At 38.9% G+C, this 24042-nt stretch overlaps 1 protein-coding gene across 3 annotated transcripts in view; it reads left to right on the forward strand.

Annotated features, from left to right (window-relative positions):
- The window catches only part of PCSK5 (proprotein convertase subtilisin/kexin type 5), a 294987-nt gene that overhangs the window by 112128 nt on the left and 158817 nt on the right, over nt 1-24042 (forward strand). For all 3 annotated transcript variants that reach the window (XM_034773743.1, XM_034773745.1, XM_034773744.1), the window contains 2 exons: nt 14949-15037; nt 21278-21450. In XM_034773743.1, the coding sequence (XP_034629634.1) occupies nt 14949-15037; nt 21278-21450 (262 nt within the window). The remainder of the gene's footprint in view (nt 1-14948; nt 15038-21277; nt 21451-24042) is intronic.

Consider the following 24042-nt stretch of genomic DNA (forward strand, 5'->3'; position numbering starts at 1 on the left):
TTTTGTCTTTGTGTTTTTAGTACAACCAGCTCTATCCATTTGATGAGTTATTTTTATGTGTTTTGTTTTTTCCCTACTATACAGAAATGATAAGGCTCTAGTGTGGAGGTTTTGGAAGAAGGGGAATTGCTTGCTCTGGCACTTGAGATGTCATTGGCTGCATAATTTCTCTGTCAGTCTGGATGAGAAGTCTGAATCACAATCAATAGCGATTGATGATATATTGTAATGCACCAGAGGAGGAAGTGGGAAAGGAGGAGAGGAAGTTAGAATGTCACTGGAAATTTATTCACAATGAGGAGGAGCCAGCACCATAAAATTAAGATGACAAGGGACAATAAAATTCGAAGTGAGGCTTGGGGATCAGAGAAAGTATTACACAACAAGATTTGGGCTGTTTATGGAGCATGGGAATTCCATCATGGCTCTTTCGGCACACTCAGATTATAATCTCTTTTCCTCCCACCTTCATTTCTTCTATTAAAGGGACACTGTGAACTTTTTAGTAAGTTACTAATCTTAAAAAGTCTAGTGTCTGAGAGAGATCATTTTTAAACAGTATTTCAGAGTGGTAGCCGTGTTAGTCTGTATCAGCAAAAAGAACGAGGAGTATTTGTGGCACCTTAGAGACTAACAAATTTATTTGGGCATAAGCTTTCATGGGCTAAAACCCACTTCATCAGATGCATGGAGTGGAAAATACAGTAGATAATAGCCCACTTTAATTGATTTGTCTCGTTAGAGTTGGTATGGCAACGCCTTTTCATGTTCTTTGTGTGTATATATATATATATTTCTACTGTATTTTCCACTCCATGCATCCGATGAAGTGGGTTTTAGCCCAAAAAGCTTATGCCCAAATAAATTTGTTTGTCTCTAAGGTGCCACAAGTACTCCTCATTCTTTTTAAATAGTATGCCCTTGTTTGTTTAATCCCTTTAATATATTTTATAAGGATTTTTCTGTTGTGCTGTTCATGTTCATAATGGTCTCTTCAAGACTTTAGCAAAAGGAGAAATGGACTATAGGCATGATCATGTAAACACTTACTGACACGTGTGAGCAGTCCTGTTGACTTCATTGAGACACTTTATGTGCATAGATGTTTGAAGGACTGGGGCCTTAGAGCTTGTCTTTATGGGGAAATTAACCAGAATAGCTATTGTGGAATAAACTATTCTGCAATAGTTATTCCTCCCCATGTGGACACTATTCCAGAATGGAGAGTCCTCTGGGGAGCTATTCTGAAATAGCTGTTCTGATCAATTTCTCCATGCAGACAAGCTCTAATGGAAGGAAGAGTGAAACTCTCTAGACAGAGTGCAGTCAAATGCATGAAGGAAACAAATTGAAGAGAAAAAAAACAGACACATTTTATTTGCTAACTTCTTAAAATCATCACAATCTTAGGGGTTAAATGTAACAACTGTAGGTATACAAGCTTCAGAGAAATGTGTTATTTTTTAAAATAGAGTACTTATCACCATGGCAGCTTGGTGACCTCCAGAAACATCACTATTCATGCTGCTAGCCATAAAGATAAACATGACAAAAAGAAAGAAATCCATCATATGGAACTGTATTGGCTCCATTATGGGTCATCAGCAAGGTTGGAATGCAGAGGCTTTACATCCACAGCCCAGACCTCTTCGCGCCTCCTTACTCGAAATAAAGGAGTAACTGATAGCAGTGGCTGTTCTCATCTATGTGGGCCGGCCACTAGAGGAGGACACAACACATGCTTGGTCAGTGGTTTACATGCTATTTTCTAGTCTTCAGAGGAATGTTGGGAAGTGGGCATCAGCAGTTCTATTCCTGGCTCTGGAGAGGAAATTGGACTAGTGTTTATAGGCAGCAGAGACAAGCACATAAAATTGACATTATTTCTGAATGTCAGTGTTGCTAACTAGATGAGCCTTTGGTTGTCATCTTGGAGAAATGAGTGTTATTCTCAGCTTTGGTAGAAGTAACTTGTGTAACCTCTCAATTATCCCAGGTGTAAAATGGGAGGAATTAATACTTTTCTACCTTTACCCTAATGATATACATTTTAAGTAATAAGGGCTGTGAAATTAACAGAAAAGCAATTTTCCACTGCTTTTCCACATGTCAGTGGAAAAGCAGACTCCTGGCCCTTAACCAAACACTCCTTTTCCTACGCTAGAAGGGAAGCTGCTGATGCTACTGATGCTGTGTCCCTGCTATCCGAAGTTGTAGCCTGTGCTTACTATGTAGGTGGTTCTAATGAGCTCTGCTGGGCTGGAGCATGTTCATTGCAGATAGAAGGTTTGGAAATTTCAGCAACAGTTCTCTGAGAAGTTCTACAGGGCATATGCAAATTACACTTTTCAGAGACATATAATTTAGCCAAATCTGGGCAGATTTTCATGGTGACAGCAAAAGGCACCTATGGCCCAAGGACTTTTACCCTGCCAAATTTCCAATTTTCTGCTCCAAAGTATTGAAGCATGGAAGTTTGTCAAAAAATGATTGGATAAATTATTTTGTATTGGAAAAACTTTCCCCCTAATCTCGTTCTCAGAAACACTGAACCATTTTCATGCTGAAACTTTCAAAATAAAATTCTGCCTGAGGCAGAGAACAAATATGGACATTTTAGTGTGAGTGGTTAAGTTTGGCAAATTTAAAAGCAACTGAAAACAGGAACTTACAATAGAAAGTATCAGGCAATCTTAACTTTAGGTATTGGTATACGTTCTGCCTATAATTCATTTTCTACAGTATTTTGTAATTTCCTGTGTTTCTTGGTCATCCATAGCATTAGATTCTCCTTTCACAATGGTGCAACTCCATTGTTTAAATTGAATGGTCTTAATTCTCCAATGTATTGCATTGTATGTAAGCAGCTGCATCTTAAATCAGTTTTTAAAAGGTTATACAGTACTGGTAAATTTACAGGGGCAAACTAAACTGGCACAAGCTACATTTAAAATGATATGAGTGTCCACACACAAAGTGGTGCTGGTTAAACTAATACATAGGTTTAACTTCATACCTTTAGTTAATTTAAACCAGTGGAACATTGTGAGTAGACCAGGCTTAAGAGGCTGATATCAATTAGGTAGCACATTTAAAAACACATCAAAACATCATGTCTGTCCCTCTGCTGATGTTTCCTGTTGAGATAGATGTGTACCTTTCCATCTCCCCTTCCCAGAGTATAACACCTTTTCTTTTTTTTAACGAAATGCTGTCTGGCACATTGATGATGGAAATTACAATCTGATAGCCTCTGTGTAATATGGAACATGTTTGCATGGACACTGAGTGTGAAAGGCACTTGGGGGTAGACAGGAAATGTGGAAAAAAGAGAAGAAGAAGAAGTGGGAAAGCTGCTGAGAAGATTATCATCTGGTAAATTGTGGCCTGTCAACAACCAGCCAGCTCTTGTCAGGAGCGAGGAAGGGTCATTTCACAGGTTAATGCTTGAGTACTGCATTAATGCAGATTTTGAGGAAGAGGACAGTGGCTGCTGAAGGGGAGTGAGAGCTTTTTCAGAGCCAGTTTTCCTCTGCAGATATATTCAGTATTTGTCTTGTGCGCATTTGCACATACAGACAACAGAGCCTTTCAAATTTCCCTGGTAGCAGTAGAAGGACCAGCAGCTCAGATGTTATAGGATTCTTGTGAAGTGCTGCTGTATTGACAAAGGAATGAATAGCAGGGGCTGTGGACACCGAACCCATTATCCAAAGTTGCTCCAAAAGTTGATCACTTTACATGTGTAGCCCAGAGTGAACTGCAGCTCACTTGAATAGACTGGGTTGCATTGGTGTGAGATTGTAACTTTTCCTTTAGTGCGTCATGTCAAACCTGTTTTATTAATTCCCAAAGGGCATATCTCCTGTTTAAGACTATAAGGCTAGGTCTACACTAGGGGGAGGGATCGATTTAAGATACGCAAATTCAGTTACGCAAATAGCGTAACTGAATTCGACATATGCTATTCAACTTACCCCGCTGTGAGGATGGCGGCAAATCGACCGCTGCTGCTCCCCCTAGATGAGACGCGATAAATCGATCACCAAGAGATCGATTTCTACCTGCCAATCCGGGTGGGTAGTGTAGACTAGCCCTAAGTAACACCAATTGAAACTGGAGGGAAGGAGCCAACCCTGACTCCCCACAAGCAATGCATCACTTAAAGTGATGCTGCTATAGAATGTTCCGAGAGACAGTCTTGAGCTCCAAGAACTTATACCCAAATAGGCATTATTTGGTGGCAGATTAATTCATTTTTAATGTGCTGTGATCAGTCTGTAAATGGATGATCCTGAAACAGGATTCTGAAGATTCTCACCAACATCTAGAATTGCTCCTGGAAGTGGCCTATTACACTCCAAAAAGCTCCCTTCTTCTCTTCCCTTGGAGGAATGAACTTGGGTTAATACACTTGTCATAGTTTTGCATTGATACTGACTTGTATATTGAAATGCACATGGGATGAATTTTAGTGTGGTGCAGAGCAACATGTAAAAAGTTCACCAGCTTTCCATAGCCCAACACAGAATGCCACAGTGGGGACTAAGCCTGAGGCAGGACCACAGATCTATGTTTATGTGGACACATTGTCCCCAGCACCCAATATAATTATGCAGAGAGGCAGTGGGTATTATTTTTACAATAGCAGCAACCATGCATCTTGCCCCTGGTTGGTGGGCGGGGAGGATTTTACCTCCCCAACTGTTCCACCTTCACAGAGCTCGATTACTAGGGCTTCATGTATGCAGAATGGATTTCAACCAGAGGTATCTGAGGTAATAAATAAATAAATGTATATATTACTCCAGAAGTTCTTGTTCCTCCTATATTTTCCCCTATAAGAAAATATGGGAAAATATTTACATTTGTATGTATTGTATATATTTATACATTGATGGTTGCTTCTGTCTGTTGCTCACAGCATCTATATCTTTGTGTCAAAAAATGGTGCTTCTGTGACTCAAACCTATACTACATTGAGCTTCTTCATGATTTGTTCAGGTGGAACTCATAGCTTTCTTTATCTACCCAGGAGTTTGAGCTTCAGTAGAGGTGTTATTGCATAACCATTAAATGCTAGGACATCAAAATGTAGCAGGAACTAATTTCAAGGGTTATATTAATGGTCTGTGCTTTTTATTGCAAACTGGAGAGAACTAATTCCATTCTTCTCTTCAGCTATAAAGATTCAAGAATGAGAAATTACTTAGATTGGCTGCTTTTACACAATCATCACAATGATCTTTGCTGTGTAAATTTTGCACAAATCTTGCAAAATTTGTCTGTCTCCCTCCCTCATTAAGTTGTTTAACAGAGTAGCTAATGTCAGCATTTTCTAATTTAAACCCCATTCAGAGGGTTAGAATTTGGGCCTCTGCTGTGTGTCATGGAGTGAAGCAAAACTCCCTTGTCCCTGTAGATTTAGATGGGAGAAGGGGAAAATGTAGCAACACAAGGATTTCCTTTCCACTGTCGATCTGCCATGGCTTCACTGGGCTACACACAAAAAGGGTGGTTAAGAAGCCATATTTATAAGAAGCCATAAGCAAAAATGATAGGATTACTTAATGCTGTTTAAAGCTCATCCTCAATATCCTATGACCCTCATTCTATCCAGAATCTCTCTGCTTGTGGATAGCCTCTGCTTGTATGACTGAGGAGCCAAGAAGTTGAGACCACAGGTTCTCACGGAGTCCCAGCCTCCAGTTGTTCAAGCCACACTCCCTGCTTCTACTATTTCTCTGGAACAGCGGGATGTCAGGGAAGAATTACTATTATCAAATATTTGTGTGTAGCATTCTAGATGTGCATGGCATTGTGAATTGGGTTTGCGTCTGATCTGACTGGGACACCAGTTTATCTCCATTAAGTTTGTTGTAGTTACTCCTGTTTTGCACTAGTGTAAGTGAGCTAAGAATCAATAATACATTTCCTCCCCTAAGGATCTTGCAATCTAACTCATATAAAAAGTAATAAAGAAAGAGAGACTTCGCAGCTTTTTTTATTAATTTGTTCCCTCTCTTCTACCATCATTTTTTTTCCAGAAAAGGCGTGTACATACAGCCTTTTGATTTAAAAACTCACACTGAGCTAAAATGTGGTGTATAAGATGTTGGCAAGCATTTTATATATATACATATAATTGGGACTAAAATTATTTGCTACATTTTTAGTTAACTTATTTCATATTCTTGGTATTGTGTGTGTATATATATATTACTCCAGAAGTACTTGTTCATCTTATATTTTTCCCTTAGAATATTTTTCCCTTGGAAAACACTTACATTTGTATGTGTTTTATATATGTTTAGAGTTAACCAACAATAATTTAATTTGTTTTTAAATTATAACTGCTCAGTTAATTGCACTGAAGAAGAGACAACAAGGGTCAGATTTTTAAAGGCATTTAGTCATCTAAAAATGCAGATGGGCATTGCAGATAGTGGGATTTTAAAAGCAAACATCTAACTCTGACAAAATTCCCAGTGTCTTAGATTGGAGCAGGATTGGCCCCTACTAAGAAAAAAATGTTTTAGCTATAATTTGCCTTAAACAGAAAGAATAATCAGGCTTCAACTTTGCAAACCCATTGTTGTAAACAATTGACAAAAAATATGATAGCTACTAAATACACAGGATGGTTTTGCAGTTTCCTTGGAAGCATGAATTCCAATTCTTTGGACTCACATAATGCATATTATTCAATGGAAAGCTGATGGATATGGACTTCATTACTATGGTACTATGTTGCCTTATTCAGCCCGACTGCTTGGAAAATCAGGGCCAGATTCTCCACTGCCTTGCTTCTTACATTGTCATCTATGCTTGGGAACAGTGAGTGCAAAACCCCTACCATTCTGAACTGGGAGACTGATCTTTAGGTGAATTACTTGGAAGAAAAGCATATACTGTCTCTTCCACTCAGAGAGTGTCATAGCCTCTAGTCACAAAGTGATGCTGCTTCTTTCCCCTTTGTCTATAGGGCACTATTATGGCACTGCTCTATATTATCAGAACATGTTGTTCCCATGAGTATCAATAGAGTACTAACAGTGATCAAGTGCTCAGCTCCAGAAAATGGATGCCCATCAATTTTTGGCTCTTGACCATTTCCCTGAAATGCATCCTCTCCCTATCTTTGGAGTCTTGCGTGTATATAATAGCTCTCGGTGGGCTATACAGCAATGATCTTTGTACTGCGTTGCTGGTTCCTACTGAACATGGTAGTGACTATAACTTGTTTCCTTCGGTTTACTTTCCTCTGCTGATTTGCACTTTGTCAATAAAAGTTGACTCACACACAGTATTATTCATAATATAACTAATATATGAAGCTATTAAGTCCAGCAGACTGAGAAGTATAGATCTGGGTATAATTCCCCTTCTCTGATCTCCCGGATTGTTGTTATCTGGGACCTAAGGGGAATCTCTTCAAGATGCCTAGTAATACTCCTTGATGTCATACTCTGAGCAGATAGAGGCTGTTCTTTCCCCACTATAACACAACATTTAGCAATTTATATGTAGGCTGACTTGTCCTTCTGATATTTGTAAAATGTAATGTATTGTCTATTAATTCCCTTTGCTGCTTCCTGCAATTTCAACTCCAGTACAGCATGTCCAATCAGATATTGTATCATCAGATATGTAACACTGCATGGAAGCAGTTAAGCTGCTTCATTTATTCCTGTTACACTTCCATTGCAAGTCCCAGGACTGGAATGTTTGGAATAGCTATTTATTTTGTTTTACATAACTGGAAATATTTACCAGATAAGCTTCTAACTTCCTCTTGCTCTGTTTTTCTAAATTCAGAGAGTCATCTTTACTTTTTTATTCTCATTATCTGGAAATAATCAAGGGGAAACAGTGTGTCCTGAATCAAGCGCCAGTGTCTGAATCCAGCAGCTCATCTTCCTAAATGAACAAAGAGTCAGAAAAGGAATAAAATGAAATCTGATTTTTTGTTTTTTTGTTTTTGGTTCCGCCCCCCCCACCCAATCATATTTTTAAAAGCATTCTCTGCCACTTTTTTTTTCTTTTCCTCTTTTATTGAAATCCGAAGAGCAAGTAGATCCTATGCAATTTTTCCAATATCTTCATTTATTTATTTGACATTGAGCTAACTTTATAGAACAACAGACAAGCTCTTAAAAGATGTTTTCTTTATCTGAGGAAGTAGATTCCTGCAGGTTCTAAATCCATCCCAGACACCACTTGGGCAGAATTAATAGCAAGAATTATCCTTTTTTCCTTTTCAAGTACTGTTACAAGTTATCTAGCACATAACTTTAGGTGCCACATTGCTGATGCTTGCTTTAGAAACCAAAAATCTTGAAATGTTGGATGTAGGTTGAGCTACTCACCAGGAAATTCTTACCAGAATTCAGTTGTCACTATAGAATCTTTGAGCTACTGTGCGAGGCTCTTAGGTGCATTCACCTTGGAGCCACCATATACAGTGTTTCATAAAGACAAGGTGAAGCTCCGCCCACACCCCAAGTTCCTTCCAAAGGTGGTCTCACAATTCCATCTCAGCCAGGACATTTGTCTGCCGGTGTTTTTTCCCAAACCCCATGCGGACCCGAGTCACCGCATCCCTCACACCCTGGATGTCTGTCAAGCGTTGGCGTTCTACTTGGAGTGCACCAAGCCCTTTCATAAATCCATGCAGCTGTTCGTGGCCATGGCTGAGAGGATGAGAGGCCTCCCGGTGACGGCGCAGCAAATCTCGTCGTGGATTACGGATTGCATTCAGGCGTGTTATGACCACGCAGGTGTTCCGGCCCCGGAGGTCATGTCCCACTCAACCAGGGTGCAAGCAGCTTCAGTGGCTTTCCTGGCACAGGTCCCGATCCAAGAGATCTGCAGGGCAGCCACCTGGTCATCAGTGCCTACCTTCACGACCCACTACGCGGTCAACCAGCAGGCTCAGGAGGACGCAGCGGTTGGCAGGGCGGTCCTCCGATCGATTGTTCCATGACTCCTACCCTCTTCCAAAGGTAAGCCTGTGATTCACCTAATGTGGATTGGACGTGAACAAGCACTCGAAGAAGAAAGAACGATTACTTACCTTCTCGTAACTGTTGTTCTTCGAGATGTGTTGTTCACGTCCATTCCACCACCCGCCCTCCTACCCCTCTGTCGGAGTCGCCGGCAAGAAGGAACTGGAGGGGGTCGCGCCAGCAAGGGTATATATGCACAGCGCAGTGGCGCCACTCGGGGGGCCTCGCTGGCCCGACAGGTACCACTAAGGGAAAAGTTTCCAACGCTCGTGCACGCGGCGCGCGCACACCTAATGTGGAATGGACGTGAAGTTTTTTCTTCTGGAATAGCAGAGCAGTCGAAATACAGATTTTCCCCCTTATTGATCTGCTAAGTAGCATTGGCAGAAATAGTGGGATTTTGGCTTCAGCCTCCTTCCATCATCTACTGTTTTCTTTTTAATTAAGGAGAACTTGTTCTACTCTGGAGAAGAATGTAAAAAGAAAGCTCAACATTTGTTCAAAATCTGAAAGAATCAACCAAAATAACTGAGACTATTAGGATCAAATTGAAGAACACTCATTGCTATATAAGACTGAAAAGTCAGAGTCCAGTTGTGTGAGAAGCGAGTTTATGAAATGACTGATTACCTCACTGCAGAGACAGATATTTTTGACGGAAACATGGTGGGATTGTCCTTACTGGCTAGCTGGACATGATTGGCAGCTCTGGATCTCTGGACTGTGCTCTATTTACCTAATTCTGTCTATCTAGGTTCTTTTATGGAATGCATCACCTTAGTATCTGAGCACCTCACAGAGATTAATAAAATTTACCCTCACAGTGCCCCCATGAGGAAGGAAAGTATTACTACCCCAAGATCGCACACCCTGGCAGAGCTCGGAATTGAATCCAAGTTGCCTGAGTCCCAGTTTAATACTTTCATTACAAGACCATCTTTGTATCTGGAGAGCTTCTGTGAACTTCTTGGCAGAAGGAGTGTGCTAGGTGGCTTTGCTCAGTCCCTGTCTTCTGCTGCTTTGGGGGCTTTTCTGCTCCATTTTACTTTTATTTGCTCTCCTGTACACATTACAGTGGATGAGAGCACAGGGGGCTAGGACAGTCGAATGTGAACAGTTGAGAAGAATTTAAATACAAAAACTCAAGGACCTTTGAGATATTTGCACTGGATTACACTTTGATCACCACTAGGGTTAGGTGAACTGTTCACAGCAAACTGTTTATATTGACAAGTTTAGTTTCTGTCCTTTATTTCTAATTATTCATTAACAGGCTCTAATTTTGAAATATTTATTTGTTATTTGGAGTTATTAACCAAATAATTGGTGTAACTATATTTCAGCCTGCAGTATCAACTGTTCCCAAACTTTTCATTATGCCTGTTGCTTTGAGTGTTCACTATTCACACTGGTGATTGCAGCCATCTAATTCACATACTAGTGTTTGGGCTTCCTGACTCGATTACTCGCAAGCACATAAAAAGCTTTCCAAAATGCCTGCACGCACAGTGTGTTGTTGTGAGTACTCATGCAAACACATAACAACATAGATATGACTCTCTTTCTGCCAGCATTCATTTGTACAAAAGTTTACTCATATGGGGGGAAAGAATAAAAAGTACTTCAGATACTGTAGAAGCAAATGCGAGGAGGTTACTGTTGGGTTGTTTTATTCTGGAACAAAATTGTTGGGAATATCTTTTTACAGTATTCACCCAACTCAATTCTGCACTGAGAGACTGATGAATAAACAACTATAGTTTTGTTAGTTACCATTTCCAACCATCCACCTTTCCAACCTTAATGTTAATCTTGATGGCATGTCAAATTCTCTGGTTCAGTGGTGTGCAATTTTCTGCTCTCTGATCAAAGAAGGCCTCTTTAGAATATGACTACACCTCTACACAGCAGTCTGTTCTGTGAATTGTTAGCAATAGTCAGCATACCTTTCAGACATGCTTCTGCCATTAAGCTTTTACCTGTTAAGGGATATCACCCTTGTGAAGCAAGTAGAAGTGAAATTTAACTGTAGAAACAAAAGGAAAAGATATGCAGGTCAAGCAGGACAGTTGGCAGGCTGAAAACAATACATATGTTTGTATATTATTCAGCAGGACTTTCTTGCTCTGTATCAGAGGGGTAGCTGTGTTAGTCTGAATCTGTAAAAAGCTACAGAGACAAAGCGGGCATTCACCCACGAAAGCTTATACTCCAATACATCTGTTAGTCTTAAAGGTGCCACAGGACTCTCTGTTGTTTCTTGCTCTGGTGGCTCCTGGTTTCACAGAATGCATCTTCATTTTAAAATCTTGGTTACATCTCAAGCTCAACAATGCTTTTGGAATGGGAGGAGGGAAGAGGAGGAGGAAAGCAGTAATGTATACAGAAACAACAATGTATATTACATCATTCTTCATCCCTTTTATCTTTGCTGATTTTCAAGGATTTGCCAGCATGGAGCACACCTGTAGTCAGAGTTATAAAATCTGCTTTTAATTAGGGTAATTTTAAGTGGGCTAAGTGAACCAGTTCAGAAAACAAATAAAAACTGGACTGAACCTCAGCCCAAGCACTGAACCAGAAGTATTTGTGTGAAAGCAACATGTTGATAAAGCTAAGCAAAAATCTTTCCATGGGGAAAAGAATGTAATATTTTCTTGAGACTCTTAAAGGTAACCTGCACTTATTCAGTAAAAAGAAAAGATTCCACTAACTGTTCTGATAAACTTCAATGGGAATCCAGCAAATCATTGATTTTAAACTTAGTTTTAGAATATCAGCATTTTTAAAAATGTTTTAAAATCATATTGCATGTTACTTCCCTGAACCAAAGAAGCCAGTCCTGTGCGCTAAAGAGAGTTCCATAACACTTGGGATATCACAATGATAATATATATTTAGAATCTAAGGTGATTGCATTTTGAGTAGTGAAAGCTTGTGATCTATGACTTTAGGGAACATGAACAGAAAAAAATGCAGTAAATTGTAAAGAAAACTGTGTACCAAATGTCCCTCGTACCCTTTCCATTTAGAACATTCATCACGTGTTTTGTGTTCTTTTGTCTTTTAACTAAATATGGCAGGTCATCATTCAAGGAACACTGACTGTAAAAGCAGCAAGCTATGTAAATGCCTCCATGGAAGAAGGGCATGGGTTTGCCGTGAAGAGCAGCATAGTTGGGAGAATCCATTTCATGCAAATAGGGGTACATTTTATATGAGAAATTCATCAAAGTTTGTCAGAGTTCCAGAAGGGCTAAAATTTAGGGAGGGAGAGGTACTAGAGACAATGTCGGATCTGATATCTCAGGTGGTGTAAGTCAGATTCCTTAACACTCAGTTACACTCTCCCTTAGGGCTGTTTACACTCATGTGCCAATTTGTAAGAGCCCATGACTTTGCCCACACTGAGGTTTTGACCACTGGTCTAGCCATAGGAATGAGGCCAAGATAACTGTCATGGACCTTTCTGAGGGACCTATGATCAACATGCAGACTGGAGATGATGGTGCTCTTGTAACAGTCACCCAGCTGCTGCGTGCTTGGCCCATTGCCCTTATTTAGATAGTTCCAGCCTTATACCACCAATAGATACACGCTGAGGAAAGCTTTTAGGAGTATGATGCTTCAAGACAAGAGAAGGCTTTATTGTCTTGTAAATAGAAAGACTTCTGGAACTAGTGCCTGAGTTCTGAAAGTGCTGCTTCTGGCCTACCTTCTTCACTTTAGTCTTGTAATTTGGGCTAGTTAACTATATAATTATCAGATTTGGATGATTATTAGGTCATCATAATAGATGCACACTGTGGGCCTAAACTCTCTACTGTTGAAGTCAGTGGAAATTTTGCCATTAACTTCAATGAAAGCAGGATCAAGCTCTGTAAGAATAGTAATGCTGTGTGTGAATAAGAAGAGGATGGCAAAAGAAAGAGCATTGTTATCCTCTCTTTGATATGTATTGTGTTCCTCATGGCACAGCCAGGCTTTCTTAATTTGCCATGCCTTCAATTAAGTATAGACCTGGAGAAGTTCCCTATCTCAGTGCCCAATTCCTGTTCACAAGGAGAAATGTAGCATGTGTAAGAGTGATGAATGCCCCTTCCCTTTTCTTATGAAGAAGCATTATTGCAAGTTCTCTCTGTTAGGTGGGAAGACTCCAGAAGGCAGTAAGTCCAGCTTTAATTAAGGTCTTCACAAGTAGGTTTTGACATATTTCTGGCTTGCCATTAATGACAGACAGACAGACTTTCTCCACATAGAAAAGCAACAGAAAGAATGAGGAGAGGAGAAAATTGATTCTTGCTTGTAGGTTTTCTTTAAAAATCTGGGTTCTATCCATCTTAGACACAATATATAGAGATAATTTTCAAAAAGAACTCAGCCAGGCACAGATACCTGGCATGGAAAATTTCAACCCAAGCATTTAAAATTTGGCAGAGCATAAGCAATTAAAAACTGGGACTTATAGGGGTGCCCCCTCTGCACCCCTTAGGGACGGCCCTGGCTCTATAATAAATTGGGAGGAGGTTGGTTTGAAATATGACAGCTTCCTTCCTTTACCTGAATGCTGTTGAGCTTGCACCATCTTTGAAAGGGTTTTTCCACACTCCTGTTTCTAAAACAACAACAACAAATAAAGCTCATTTCTTATTTCTAGTTAGCATACCCGTCTTGTAGATTGGCAAAATATTATAACCAAGATTTCCTTCATTCTTTCATTCTACAGCACTACATCATCTTGACATTAACACAAAGGACAAGTGCACAACCCTTTTAGCCAAGCATCTTTTTAAAGTGCCATTTAAAAGCCTGGGAACTTGTTTCTATACATTATAAATATAAAAGGAGCCAAGGAAATGAAGCACAGACCCTTGAAAGTTTCTCAAGGCATGTCTCTGTAGGATGTCAAGCATAAGTTTTTCTGGGACTGCACCAACATCCTAATGGGGTGGTGGTTAAATGTTTTGTGTAATGCAAACATTCAATAAAGGGGCCGTTTGTTGTCATTTATGGTATATGAATTAATGTAGGCTTTAAGCTAGATGTCATTGTCTTCATTCAGTATGTGTAGTTTGAAATTTTTCTGAGTTCATACGCAGTAGAAATTTGGGTAAAGTTTCAAAGCAATCTTAATCAAATTTCAGGTACCTGTTTTACTATTTTAAATTTGTGTAAATAGTGCAGGCATTCGTGCATTGTTGAGGCAAAAAATTGTTTCAAGGATACTCAAAAATACTGCTAGGGAAGTCTGAAAATTAAAAACAGGGAACTTTTTAAAAAACCCATACCTCTGCAAATCCTTGTGTGATTTACTCCAGGCTTGGCGCGGGGGGGGGATCTGCCCTGGGATGAGATGTGCTGTGAAATTTGAGGTAGTCTGGTTTTAGTGAAGTTGAAAACCAGGCTTCTAAAGAGAAAAAGAGCTTCAAAGTTGGGGGGGGGGAGGATACTATGATCAAATTTGGTGAGTTATAAACAAGTTAATAAAGAAGTGACTTCGTAAGAAGTATCTAATTCTGATATCTTGATCCATCATTAGAGTTACTCAGCATTTAGCTTATTACTGTGGTCTCGTGAGTAAAGATGATACTCATTTCATAGAAATATAGTTTATCAGTTGCTTGAGAAATTAAAGATGCCCTTGGACATTTCTTAGGGGTTATGATTGTAATTTTATACATAATTTTTTGTTGTTGACCACCACTGTTTTTGTTTCCTAGTCTCATCTCTTTGTTTGTTAATCCTTTTCTATTTACGAAATATAATTTTGTATCTAATATATGCACTACAGGCTGGGGTCATATAGTAACATCTCACACAGACATCCAGATAAATTTTTCGCATCTGAGGATGAGCAAAATCAAAACTTTAAACATTGACAATCTGCATTTTAGTGGGTAATGTTACTTGCTTTAAAAAAAATCTCTGTTCTGCCTGCAGGCATGGAACTCGTTGTGCTGGAGAAGTGGCAGCCATTGCAAACAACTCACACTGCACAGTAGGAATCGCCTTTAATGCCAAGATTGGAGGTATGTACAACAGTCTCACTGTTAACACAAGTACAATTTGTACAAAGTGGAACACGGGAACCTTTTTGAACAAGAGGTAGAAATTTGTTTATTTAACAATGTTAGCTGTTTTGATAGGTAAATGCATCTTTGACAGGATGTAGTTAAATATAGTTACTGAAGGGAAGCCTTTTGTAGTGATACTTCAGAACTGCTCTGTAGAACTCTTTAAATACGCATAGAAAGTTAAGAAGTGAGACTTGTGATTAAAATACAGAATGAGGACTCAGGAGATCTGTATTCTATTACCAGCACTCCCACAAACTTACTGCGTGACTTCGGGCAAGTCACCTACTCTCTCTATGACTCAATTTCACAGCCTGTGTTATTGGGATAATAATTATTCACCTCACAGGTCTGTTGTGAAAATTAGGTTTTTAAAGCACTTTGAGATTTTCCGATGAAAGGACTATATTAAAATATTTAAATCCTTCATCAAGAAATCAGGTTTGAGACCGCATCAAAACTTAAATTTGTGACTTTGGTGTACCATATCAGTTATATTCAAAAAGAGGCAGTGTGGTCTAATGGCTAAAGCACTGGACAAGGGCTCTGGAGATTTGGTATCTATTCTCAGCTCTGCCATTGACCTGTTGTGGGACAAGTCACTTCACATCCCTAAGCCTCAGTTTCCCTGTCTGTAAAATGGGGATAATGATATTGATCTCCTTTGTAAGGTGCTTTGAGATCTACTAATGAAAAATGCTATAAAAGAGATGGGTACTATGATTATTATTAAAAATGCATGAATCTGTCTATATCAAGAAATAATTTGCCACTCTTACATGTTAAAAATGTACCATCATCTTCACTTCTGTTTATCCCTCACAGAGGTCCAATATTAATAATTATTCATATTTTAAAGAGACACTGAAAAAATAATCACCAGTGTTATTAATATGGATGTGTAAAAATGTTTTTTTAAAGTATTAAGGAAGGGCAAGGACAACATTGTTGGCATTTACTGTGACCCAAGAAATGCATCTCTGCATGTATAGCAGGAAACAGAAAGTCCCCAGTGGTTTTGGTGAAAAATGTTGAGTGAGTTTCCAGCCAGCTCACCAGGCCACTCTTCCATACAAAAGAGTTTGTCAGCCCACCTCTCCTTAGTGACTTTTCTGGGTGGACTAGAATATAGTTATCCCCTACTGCCCAGCTTTTGTTCCATTGTAGGGAAGGTGCAGGTCAGACTCTTAGTTCCTCACTAATCAGGAGTGGGCTTGTTCTTCCAATTTCCAGAAGATTTATCTTATTATAGCTTAGGGACAAGGGAAGGTTCTGGAGCCTTCCCCTTCCTCAGAGGAAGAATCATGATACCTCCATCCAGAGAGATAAAGAAATGAATTTGTTTGGGTCTGGCTGGTTTGATTGATGAAATGTGAGAAATGGGTAAGGGCAAGGGAAAAGGAGACTTGTCCCAAGGATATATTGGAGTTATGGTGAGTGGAGTGTGGGGAGAAATTGTATAAGGGACACACAGGATTAACTATGCATGAGGGAGAAGGGACAGTGGAAACTGATGGTAGAGGTTACACCAGAATAATGTGATTATTTTTTAAATTTTATTATTATGGTGGATGAATTGGGCTTGAGCCCAGCTGTTTGTTTGGGTGGTTGGTTGGTTTGGGAGATGGCCATTTCTGAGGTTGGCCTGGGGGCAGGTGGGTGGGTGGATGGAATTTAGTATATGTGAATACAAAGAGTAACAAAATTAGGAAACCTGTGGACTTCTAAAATCTTCCTCAGTAATATATAATACCTTAAACGATGTTACTGACATTTTATATCTGAAGACATAACTGAAATGAATTGTATCAAATATTGTTCCTTGAGTAAAGGAAAAAAATGCCATCACTGGATGTGTTCCCCCTCCAAGGGTCGAAAGAGAGAGACCGAGTTAGTATTCTCACCCTGATTAGAGGAAAGACCACAGCTGCATACCCCTAAGTGCACAAATTGTCAGGGTAACTGGACTTGACCAGCTGTGGTGAATGAAGTAACTCCTCAGCATACTGGCACAAATTTTCAAAGACGCACATTTCAACGTGTGCGCAATGCTGAACTTTTCTGACATCGGTGTACAAATCAAGAATGCACATGTGCATATGGACTCCAATCCAGCAAAACCCTTAAGCACTTGCCTAACTTTAAGCATGTGTGTTAGTGCTTTGTTTGGTTGTGATCATAGTTGCTGAGAAAGCACTTTCTTCCTTCCTAACCATGACATGTGAGCAGAATATGCCCTGAAGTATGAGATTTTATTACACTTATTTATTCCATTCACTTGAAATGTAAGTCATTTCTATAGATTTTTAAACAGTATCTGGTTAATTAAGATATGTTTCAGTTCTTGTAACATAGTATGGAGACGTGATCTATGAAACGGTTAATGAACAGAACTGAATGCAGAAATACTGCTTAAATACAATTTAGCACTTTGCATTTGATGAAACCATAGTGTCATCACATCCCCTTCCTTTCTACATCCCCTTCTTTTTCAGGAAAACACTGTAATTCAGACTCATTAACTGGTGATTCTCTGTCCTACAGTAGAGGCCATCTGGGAATGCAGAAGTGTGAAATGGTGATATTTAAGCCAACATGGAGATGGGCTCATCTCCATGAAAGACAGTTGGGAATACTAGAGGGGGAACTTAGAAAAGGTATTGCTGAAAGAAATAAAAGAAATTAAAAGCTTTGCTCTGAATAGCTGTGGAGAAGGGGAAAAAAGACATTATTCACTATCTAATGAAAGGACCAAGACAGTGTAAGGCTACAGACACCTCCTGCAGACACTGTAAGGCTTTCCTCTGCATAGCAATGCTGGATTTTAAATGCATTATTATTTATTAAGCATCATGAATGTGTTTAGTGCTGCAGGACAGCCCCAATTGATTCAGCCATATTTGCTGAACCACAGCCTGTTTTAAACGTAGTTTAAAACTGATTCAGGCTAATGTGAGTTAAACATGGTTTACCTGGCCAGTGGGCAGGGAGTGTAACCACATCAAAACTAAATTTAATCACTTTGCTCTGGACTAGAAACCAAACTCCTCCTTTGAGCCACTCCACTGGCAACTGAAGGAAGAACTTCATCCACATATTTACAATGTGTTGCGGGCTGTCACGAGTATGTTTCTTAAACACTGTTTGAAAAATGGTTATGTCCCATCTGCCCTAGTCAGACAAACTGTGTTATATTTGAAACCATATTAAACTGAACCAGTGTCCAGTTCACGGTTTAATTCCCAGTGTAGGCGTGGATTCAAAGAGCCTCTTTTGACCTACTGATGGAGAGCACTTTACACCTTCCTCAGAGATGTGCCTGCTTCCACTGGTATGAATTTGGCCAGGGAGCAGTATTCCTCACCTCAGCCAGAATGTGCTCTCAGGGCCCAGGGGGTGTAGAGAGGAAATAAAGGGAAGTGGAAGAAAATCCTTTCCATCAATATTTCATCAAATTCTATCAGCAGAACCACCATGATTAATGATGTTTGTGATGGAAAGTCATTTGCAATATATCCACCAGTAATGCTCACCTTTTTCTAAGTGCTTTGTCCTCTTCCTCTCTTTTCCATTCACGCCAGAAGCACTGACCATAGAACAGATCAGGGAATAATTTCCTCAAAAGTCTGATTCTCTTCTCACAGCAGTGCAAATCAGGAGTAAATCTGCTGACATCAATGGAGCTGTGCTGACAAGAGACAGTGAGAGTGAGATTAGAATCTGGACCTTAATTCTGTTGCTGTTTGGAAGATAACTCTTGTGAAGAAATCATACAATGTGCTCCCAGTTCTTACTCCTCTCTGCTATGGTTGAGCCTCCCTTAGCTGAGCCAAAGGAATGTGATTATTTGAATGTTTGCCAGTGGCTTTTTACATCACTCATACATAGCAAGTTACCACCTACAGGGTTTTGGGCTTTCTTTGTTTGCTATAAGAAGGGATGGCTAGCTTGTTGTTGTTGTTTCTGCCTTATTGTGGAAGTTGCAGAGCATCTGTGGGGATTTGGTGCTTAGTTATTGGCTGGGCTTGAGTCCTGATGGGAAAGTGGTTATACTAAATTATGACAGAACAGATGTAGATTGTCTTTAACTGACAAGGAATTTGTTCAGCTGTTTCTTTAAGCTTAAGTGACACACTGATTAAAAACAAATATTTGAAAGGAAAACGTGCTTTCACTTAATTTTCACATGCTTCTACAGGATTTGTTAGAAGTTTGTGCTCACTAAAATTCCACTTAGGTTTTGATATTTATGGCAAATATTTGGAAGTTTAAAGAATTCTGAAGATTTAGTGGACAGTCTGCAAACTAAGTCTGCTAATTGCCTTCTGGATGGTTATAATTGTGCTATCACCACCTGGGAGAAACACTTTGTATGTTCTGTGAGGGGGCAAAATTAACAACTCATGTAATTGTTAAAGAAAAGAAAGCAACTATTTAAAATAGCCAATGATATGTCCTTTGATAAAAGTTGCACTTGAGGTCTGCTAATTGTTGGTAAAAAGAGAAGAGTGGACAGGCTGCTTTTGGATTTTACCACTGTCATATTTGTCAACATTAAACATGGTGTGAATTATTTCAGATGCCAGGGATAGAACTTGATTTTACTATTCACTGTAGTGAATGTTACATTCATAAAGCATGTTACATAGTTGTAGTAACACAAATGAAATTCTCTCCCTCTGTTTTTTATCTTGCTTTGTTTAAATGTAGTATACCTTTTGTTGTTTTAGTTTGGAACCAAATATATTGATATGCTTGAAAGAATGAGAACATACCTTCTATCCCTCATTAAATTTTTAAGATTGCTGAGGAGGAAAAATAAAACCTGAGATTACCAAACTTGGTTTAATGGCTTTTTTATAAAGTAAAATGCATAGTGAGATCACTGTTTGGACAAGTTCATTATCTCACAGAACCTGGTCAGTTTTTGTGTGAATTTAGAAATATGATCACTTCTCAGATTCAAGTAAATTAGAATGAGAAAAAATAAATCCTCTATCAACAAACCAATCCATATACCTTGGAAGGTAAGGCCTTGGTAAACACTCGACTTAATTCAGTGCAAACTCATGAACAAATCCATGTTCTTATAATTAAGATATATACATTTTATTTATAAATAGTAATGTTCCTATTAAATGGGGAAAGACTTCAAATATGTTAATTGTGGAAGTGAACATCAACATATACTATCTCATACAGTTAAATACTAATTATTATTTAAAAATGAAAATCTTTGATCAGATGTCACATTGACTTGGAGGTTATCCTTTCATTGCTGCTACTTATTAAGGTGTGAGAAAGTTTTAAACTGGCCTCAAGTGGCTGCTCCCTCAAGATTAAATCATATTGAGATGTTATGGTTGACTTGAACAAGAACATTTATTTAAAATTCCAAAATATTCTCAGTTTACAGCCTTCAGGCTTTCTCATCACACTGCCCCTAAAACACTATGCTGTCATGTAGATATCCTCTTTACAAATGCCAGCCCACAAGTTTGTCAAATACTACTGTTTACCGAGGGTTGGATCTTGAGATCCCTTATTTATACATAACTGCCATTGACATTAATGGGAGTTCCGCGTACACAACTGAATTTCAGAATCAGGACTTACACACTTTCCTACCTAGAGAGGGATGTTCACAGTTTTGCAACTGAGGTAGAATAATGTTATGCAAATAATGCTGTAGTTTGTCTGTAACTTTCTGTAACACTTTTGCTAGTACCCAAGAACTTTCTCCCCAGCTTCTCCTTTTGCAGACTCCTGCAATGAAGACATAATCCTGTGTTTATCTATCAGCATACATCCTGTGTTTTATGTCTATCAAATTAGGAGTGCCATATCTCAAATTGCACTGCGTCGCAGAGAAGGAAAGGAAATCATAATTATTTTTAAATGAGAAATATAAATGTACTGAGGTAGAAATAATTTTTTTAAGTTTTCCCCAGAATTAAAGTTTTTCTTTAACATTCAAATGTTGTGTATTGGATGAAGGAATTTGAGCACAGATGTTTCCTAAAGCTTGAGAGAAACCGACTCTACAATTTGAGTGCCATAATCAATAAGAACATAAGAAATGTAATCAGCAAAGATTAGTTCTCTGTATTTTTCACATAGTTTTTCAAACATGCTTCATTAGTCTAGTTCTCACATTTACTGCCTTTCTTTTTTTTTTTTTGTTTTGTTTTGAAGGAGTGAGGATGCTGGATGGTGATGTTACAGACATGGTGGAAGCAAAGTCTCTCAGTCTGAATCCACAACATATACACATCTACAGTGCCAGCTGGGGTCCTGATGATGATGGGAAGACTGTGGACGGACCTGCTTCTCTAGCACGTCAGGCCTTTGAGAATGGCATCAGAACAGTAGGTTCCCTTAAACACCATGTCATGTCCTGGGCGCATGTGCACAGGCAGGGAAAACTAAAGCTCTCAAGACACATTGCTGATAAGGAGAAGCTTGGTTTTGTTTAAAGGAAAAATAGCACTCACGCCTCTTTCCCCTGTTTAGAGTTAGGCCTGGTCCACACTAACCCCCCACTTCGAACTAAGATACGCAACTTCAGCTACGTGAATAATGTAGCTGAAGTCGAAGTACCTTAGTTCGAACTTACCGCGGGTCCAGACGTGGCAAGCAGGCTCCCCCGTCGACTCCGCGTACTCCTCTCGCGGAGCAGGAATACCGGCGTTGACGGCGAGCACTTCCGGGATCAATCCGGGATCAATTTATCACGTCTAGACAAGACGCGATAAATTGAACCCAGAAGATCGATTACTTACCACCGGACCCGGAGGTAAGTATAGACGTACCCTCAGATCAGTGTCTCTCAACCTTTCCAGATTACTGGCCCCCTTTCAGGAATCTGATTTGTCTTGCGTACCCCTCACTTAACACCTACTTGCTTACAAAATCAGACATAAAAATACAAAAGTGTCACAGCACATTATTACTGAAAAATTTCTTACTTTCTCATTTCTACCATATAATTATAAAATAAATCAATTAGAATATAAATATAAAGTACTTACATTTCAGTGTATAGTACATAGAGCAGTATAAACCAGTCATTTCTGTATGAAATTTTAGTTTGTACTGACTTTGCTAGTGCTTTTTATGTAGCACTGTTGTAAAACTAGGCAAATATCTAGATGAGTTGATCTACCCCCGGAAGATCTCTACGTACCCCTGGTTGAGAACCACTAGGTGAAAACCATTTTAAAATTGCACATTTGAAGGTCTGAGCCCTGTTTTGAATGTAGTGAGAGACTTTCTAGCAAAAAGACGACGGCTCTGGGATTGTAAGAGGTGAGATCAGCACAAAATATTTCTTCAAAGTGATCAAGAGACCATTTGACTGTTCATTCCAATGTTGAAATTTTACAATTCTGGGGACCAAATTCAGGAGATGCAACTACTATTTAAGTCAACGAGAGCTGTAACCACTTATACTAGGACTGAATTTAGCAAAATATAATTAGCAGTAGCTTTGGAGCATATGCAACAATAAAGATTGTCTTTGCTTTGAAGAGCTCACGTTAATTTATAATGTGCCACAGCAGCTGATCATAGCAAAAAACAGGTGGAGTGGGTGAGAGAGGCTAATAGTAACAGTTATAAGAACATGGAAGTGCCTAGATTATCTGTATGCACTACTAGACGATTTCAAGTCATTCAAAGTTTAATTCTAAGATCTAAAACACAGAATAAATTGATATCAATAATCCCTCCTGGTCATTTTCCTAGTATTGAGCACAAGATGGGGAGTCAGGAATTCTTCAGTTCTAATCCCAGCTATGCCTTGGGCAAGTCAGTTAAATTTTCTGTTTTGGTTTACCTTTCTGTAAAATGGAGATATTTGCTTACCTGCCTGACAGGACTGTTGTGATGATTTATTAGTTAATACTTATTAATCTCTTTGCAGATGGAAAGCATTATATGCATACTGAATATTACTATTATTTAATATAAAGTAAATGCCATTAACAAAACTAGTTTTAATTATCCTGGGACCTGCTGCAATGTAACATGATTGATTTCTTTCCGCAACTGATACTTCCATTCAGTTCAGATCTGACAGGCACATGTGGCAGCAGATCATGCTTTTGCTTAATACAGTATGTGCTGTATAAGGTCCCACTACAACAAAGCTCTTAAGTACATACTTAACTTTAAGCATGGGAGTAGCTCCAGCGACTTCAGTGGCTTCATGTAAGAACATGTTTAAATGTTTTGCTGGACCAGGGTGGACAACAGCAACAAAGCCTTTAAGGGAAGGTAGTGGAACTGTAGGAAGGCGAAGAAATAGCTGAATGAAATAAGAAAGTGTGTGTGTGTGTGTGTGTGTGTGTGTGTGTGTGTGTGTGAGAGAGAGAGAGAGAGAGAGAGCATCATTTCACTGAGATAATGCAATCACAAAAAAGTTATTCCCACTCACATATTAGAAGAAAACAGATATTAATTTGCTCTTTATAATTTCAAGGGCCTGATCTTCATCTGGTGTAAATCTGCAGTGAAGTCAACAGACCACAGACTACTTTCATTATAGTACCAAATCATTTGATTGGTTTTACATAGATAACAGCACAAAAAATAAATTAAATTCTTCATTATATAGTTATAAATAGATTATTTTTTCCATAAACAGTCCAGGGGGAAAGTTTGTTCTTATTTCTTAGAACAATAAAAACAGTAATATTTGGGAGAAGTTATATACCCTTTAATTTTTAATTTCTTTTATCCTTTTTTCCTTTTGAAGTGTTTTACAAAGGATTGCCATAGGTCTCACTATTCTGAATAGTTGTCTGGGTCCCACTGTGAGACCGCATACATTTATGCTAAAGAAGTATTTTTTTTATTTTTAGAATTAGTAATTAAAAGTTTTAAATATTTTTAAAGTACCTTATCACCAGACTAAAATCAGCAGATATGTCTGAATGGAAGAAACAGATGTGTAGAGT

Source organism: Trachemys scripta, chromosome 6 (assembly GCF_013100865.1).
Source record: "Trachemys scripta elegans isolate TJP31775 chromosome 6, CAS_Tse_1.0, whole genome shotgun sequence".
Lineage (NCBI taxonomy): Eukaryota > Metazoa > Chordata > Testudines > Emydidae > Trachemys > Trachemys scripta.